This window comes from Corvus kubaryi, unplaced genomic scaffold (assembly GCF_017639235.1).
Source record: "Corvus kubaryi isolate FWS band 111438036 unplaced genomic scaffold, C.kubaryi_AGA036_p1.0 37265, whole genome shotgun sequence".
NCBI lineage: Eukaryota > Metazoa > Chordata > Aves > Passeriformes > Corvidae > Corvus > Corvus kubaryi.
The window spans coordinates 2,023,066-2,028,030 of NW_024581080.1; the positions used below are offsets into that span (position 1 = coordinate 2,023,066).

The following is a 4,965-nucleotide window of genomic DNA, read 5'->3' on the forward strand; positions in this document are numbered from 1 at the left end:
AATCCCTGGGAAGCTCCCAATCCCTGGGGATGCTCCCAATCCCTGGGAAGCTCCCAATCCCTGGGGAAGCTCCCAATCCCTTGGGATGCTCCCAATCCCTGGGGGCGCTCCCAATCCCTTGGAAAGCTCCCAATCCCTGGGGATGCTCCCAATCCCTGGGGGAGCTCCCAATCCCTCAGTAATCTCCCAATCCCTGGGAAACTCCCAATCCCTGGGAAGCTCCCAATCCCTGGGGGAGCTCCCAGTCCCTGGGAATCTCCCAATCCCTGGGGATGCTCCCAATCCCTGGGGAAGCTCCCAATCCCTCGGGATGCTCCCAATCCCTCCGGATGCTCCCAATCCCTCAGGAAGCTCCCAATCCCTCAGGAAGCTCCCAATCCCTGGGGATGCTCCCAATCCCTGGGGAATCTCCCAATCCCTCGGGAATCTCCCAATCCCTGGGGAAGCTCCCAATCCCTCAGGAATCTCCCAATCCCTCGGAAAGCTCCCAATCCCTTGGGATGCTCCCAATCCCTGGGGATGCTCCCAATCCCTGGGGATCTCCCAGTCCCTGGGGCAGCTCACCAGGAGGTCGCTGTGGGGGATGGAGAGCAGCAGTTTGATGAAGGTTTGCAGGGCGTTGTCCAGGGCGTCGTCCCCATAGAGGCGGAAGACGCCGAAGTTGACGTAGCTGCCGCTGAGCGCCGCCTTCAGCATGGAGAAGCAGATGGAGATTCCCTTCAGCTTCAGGGCGTAGACCTGATCCTTCGGGACCTCTCCCAGCGTCAGGATGCGATTCCCTGCGCGCACCGGGACGGGAGCGGGGTCAGCATTCCAGCGGCCGCATCCCAACCCGCGTTCCTGGGATCCCCTCCCTCCAGGGTGCGGGGAGGTTGTGAGGATTTAGCCCCAAGGGAGGGTTCAGGGCCTGGTTCCAGGGAAAAGTCAGGCTCTGCAGGGTAAGGGGGAATGGACTTAAGCGGAAAGATGGGAAATTTGGGGGGGAAAAATGGGTTTTTTGGAAAAAATTCCTCCCCGTGATGGAGGCGGAGTTGGGATTCCAGTGGTTGTATCCCAACCCATCTTCCCAGGGTTCCTCTCCTTCAGGGGGCAGGGAAGTGAAAGGGGAGTGAGGGGTGGGGGAAGGTTCCAAGGATTTATGGCCAGGGAAAAGTCAGGCTCTGCAGGATAAGGGGGAACAGCCTTAAACTGAAAAATGGGAAATTCAGATGGATTTGGGGAAAAAATTCCTCCCTGTGAGGGTGGTGAGGGCTGGGATGGAATTCCCAGAGAAGCTGTGGCTGCCCCTGGATCCCTGGAAGTGCCCAAAGCCAGGTTGGGATACTCTGGGATAGCGGAAGGTGTTGGGATTGGAAGTGGATGGGATTTAAGATCCTCCCAACCCAAACCATCCTGGAATTCTCCAGCACAACTTTGGATCAGATGGGATATTGGGAAGTGATCCCTGGCTGGGCTGGAATTCCCAGAGAATTCCACATCCCTGGAAGTGTCCAAGGAACAACCCAGCACATTGGAACCCCGCCCATGGATATTTACAGTCTCTTCCAACCCAAACATTCCATGACTTTCCTAGGAACCACGGCAGAACCCAATCCCACGTGGGAACAGGCAACCCCGAGGACGGGAATGTTTCTCCCTGTCCCCTGGGGCTGCCAACTCCTTCCCTGTTTCCCTGGTTTTTCCCTGCCCACCCTGAGCTTCCAGCAGCTCCCAGGGTATCCAGGGTGTGTCCATGGATGCCTCCAGGGCAGCTGCAGGCCCTGGCATCGCTCACCGTATGTCGTGATCATCTTGCTGGTCTCCCGGAAAAGCAGGATCCCGTTGGGAGAGGACACATCGAACTGCAGCCGTTGGGATCTACGGGAAAACAGGGAATGGTCAGAGCCACCGGACTGATCCAGGGGCTGGGAGAGCTGGGAATGTTCACCTGGAGAAGGGAAGGATGCAGGGACACCTCCAAGCCCCTGGCAGGGCCTAAAGGGGCTCTGTAGATACAAAAATGCTGCTAGCGAGGATTTGCTTGTTATTTTCTAAGTCCGTGAGAGATTTTTCTCTCTCACAGAATAAAGAGGTAGCAGGGAATGTAAACACCCAAGCCACCTGCAACCTTGGAAAGTCTTGTTTATGGTATAGTAGGAAAATATTTTGACAATGGATGTTTTAGGATTTTAGCCAATCACCCCAAGGAGGGCTGATCCTTAGTTCAAATAGATTATGAAGAAAAAAGTCTATAAAAGAGTTTGTAAAATAATTAAATAAATCAATCTTGCTGCACAATTCCTGCCTGCTGGATCTTCTCCTCCTCCTCCTCCCTATGGCTGCGGGACACGGTGATGCACCCTGGGGCCCAGGCCTGTGGTTAACGGGGCTCCAGGAGAGCTGGAGAGGGACTGGGGACAAGGCCTGGAGGGACAGGACTCAGGGAATGGCTTCAAAGTGACAGAAGAACGGCTTAGATGGGATATTGGGAAGGAATTCCTGGCTGGGATGGAATTCCCAGAGCAGCTGTGGCTGCCCCTGGATCCCTGGAAGTGCCCAAGGCCGGGCTGGATTAACCCGGGACAGTGGGAGGTGTCCCTGTCCCTGCCATGGGATGGCATTTAAGCTCTTTCCAACCCAAACCATCCCAGGATTCAGTGAATTCCAAACTGCAGCTGCAACACCCCTGGGAATAAAACGGGAGCGAGCATTCCAGGAGCTGCTGCTCCTGGGACTCCCTGATCCCAGGGCTGCTCCCAGAGTTCCCCACAGCGCCCTGGGCTGGTGGAGAATCCTGTTGGACACAGGCCCAGGGGACAGGAGCTGTGCTGGCACACCAGGAGGGGCCTGCATCCCTGGGATCTCGGGAATATTCCGGCTTTGGGGCTGGAAATGCTGCCCTGGCAGAGCCACACCAACATCCTGGGAGCAGCCCAGGCTCGCCGACAGCTCCAAGAATTCCAAGCTGGGCATTTTTTCCCCTCCAGTGGCTCCAGCTCCCAAGTGAAAGGCAGAGAGCGGCCCTGGGCACCTCTGGAATAAATCCCTGGACGATTTCCAGCCGGGATTGCATCCCAAAGATGCAGCCTGCCAGGATGGATTCCCAACAGCTGGAATCTCAACCTCGTGTCCCTTCCCACCGGAGCCAGAGCATCCTCCTGACACCATTCCAAATTATCCCACACAGATCCCTCCCTGCTGGAAGAACAAAGGCTCATCCCAAGGGATACAGGGCACCCCCAATTCCCTCTGGATTGATCCCAAGGCATACAGGCACCCCAATTCCAGAGGGATATGGGCACCCCCAGTTCCCTCTGGATTGATCCCAAGGGATACAGGACACCCCCAATCCCCTCTGGATTGATCCCAAGGAATACAGGGCACCCCCAGTTCCCTCTGGATTGATCCCAAGGAATACAGGACACCCCCAATCCCCTCTGGGCTGGAAGGGAAGCTCCCTTCATTCCAGCTCCAAATCCAAGCAGCTTCCAGGGAAAACAAGGTTCCTTTGGGAATAAGAAGATTTTAAGAATGAAATGAAGAGTTTCCTGCCACTTGGAAATGGAAGCATCCAGGGCTGATGGATTGCAGCTCTGAATCCCAAATGTGGGATTGGCTTCCCTGTAAAACATTCCCAGTTTTCCCCTCCTTGTTCCCCTTTTAGAGCAGCAAAAGATGGGAAGAAAGAAAACAAAACCAGGCAGCAACAGCCACACGAGGCAACAACCACACACCCACAGAGGGGCAGAATCAGCTTTAAATCCCTTCCAAGCTGAACAATTCCACGAAATCCCAGATTTTTGGGGATGTTCCTACCTGTTATGGACCAGCTCAGCCATGAGTTTGAGGACAGGGGTGGTGCAGGCTGGGTCGTGGTACCAGAGCTCGATGGCTCGCTGCAGGATGGGCATGTAGGAGGGGTAACTGCCAGGGAAAGCTAAGGAATTCCCAGCTTTTCAAGGCCAAAAATTCCCTGGAAAAGGAATTTTCTGTGAGCACTGCAAAGCAGGTTCATCAATAGGCTCGGGTAAGGACGCTAGGATCTGCTCTCCTTGAATTGTTGTTGTTTTATCCCAGACCAAAGAAAGGGTAATAAAAACCAGGATGAAATCCTTGAAGGCTCAAAGACAAAAATCCCAATTTTTTAAGGCCAACCAGAAGTCAGAAAGGTTTTTTTTGGAAGGAGAGGGAAACCCTGAGGATCTGCCAGTGCCTGACCTTCAGCAGGCACAGAGCAGTTGGAATGGCTGCGTGTTCTCAGCAAAAGGACACGGATTCCTCAGGAAAAGGACGCGGATTCCTCGGGAAAAGGACGCGGATCCCAGCACTCCAGGGAGCGAGAGGAAACGCTCTGGGAGCTGCTGGGATGTATCCGTGCAAAGCTCTGCCATGCATCCATGGAAAGCTTTGTGTTTTCCAGGTCAGGTGTGGAAAAACCCCAGCAATTCCTGGGGGAGCAGCTTTTTGGGATAACTCGGGAGCAGAGCGAGGCCGAGCTGCTGCAGGGCTCGGGAAAAGGACTCCGAGTCCTCTGGAAACAAAGGGGGAGGCCCGGCCAGAGAATTCCCAGGGCAAAGGGGATGGTTGGAGGCATCCCCTGAGGGATGGGAGGTTGAGGGCTTTGGGAATGTTTGGGAATGTCTGGGAATGTCTGGGAATGCAAGGATACATCCACTCGAAGAGCATCATGAAGCTGGTCTTGGCGTTGAAGGCGAAGGCGATGCCCCGCAGGTCCCGCACCAGCCCCACCAGGGTTCTCTGGGGGCACGAAAGGGTTAAAGCATCAGCGAGGGAGAGGGAAAGGGAATAAAATAGAAAAAAATGGAATGGAATGGAATGGAATGGAATAGAATAGAATAGAATAAAATAGAGTAAAATAGAACAGAACAAAATAGAATAGAATAGAATAGAATAGAATAGAATAGAATAGAATGGAATAAAATAAAATAAAATAAAATAAAATAAAATAAAATAAAATAAAATAAA

At 53.7% G+C, this 4,965-nt stretch overlaps 1 protein-coding gene across 1 annotated transcript in view; it reads right to left on the bottom strand.

The window, feature by feature from the left end:
- Positions 1-4,965, bottom strand: part of XPO7 (exportin 7) — a 61,897-nt gene that overhangs the window by 8,099 nt on the left and 48,833 nt on the right. The window contains exons 2-5 of the mRNA XM_042024756.1: positions 4,649-4,840; positions 3,796-3,903; positions 1,775-1,857; positions 565-779 (exon numbers count right to left, since the gene is read on the bottom strand). Coding sequence (XP_041880690.1) covers positions 565-779; positions 1,775-1,857; positions 3,796-3,903; positions 4,649-4,840 — 598 coding nt within the window. The remainder of the gene's footprint in view (positions 1-564; positions 780-1,774; positions 1,858-3,795; positions 3,904-4,648; positions 4,841-4,965) is intronic.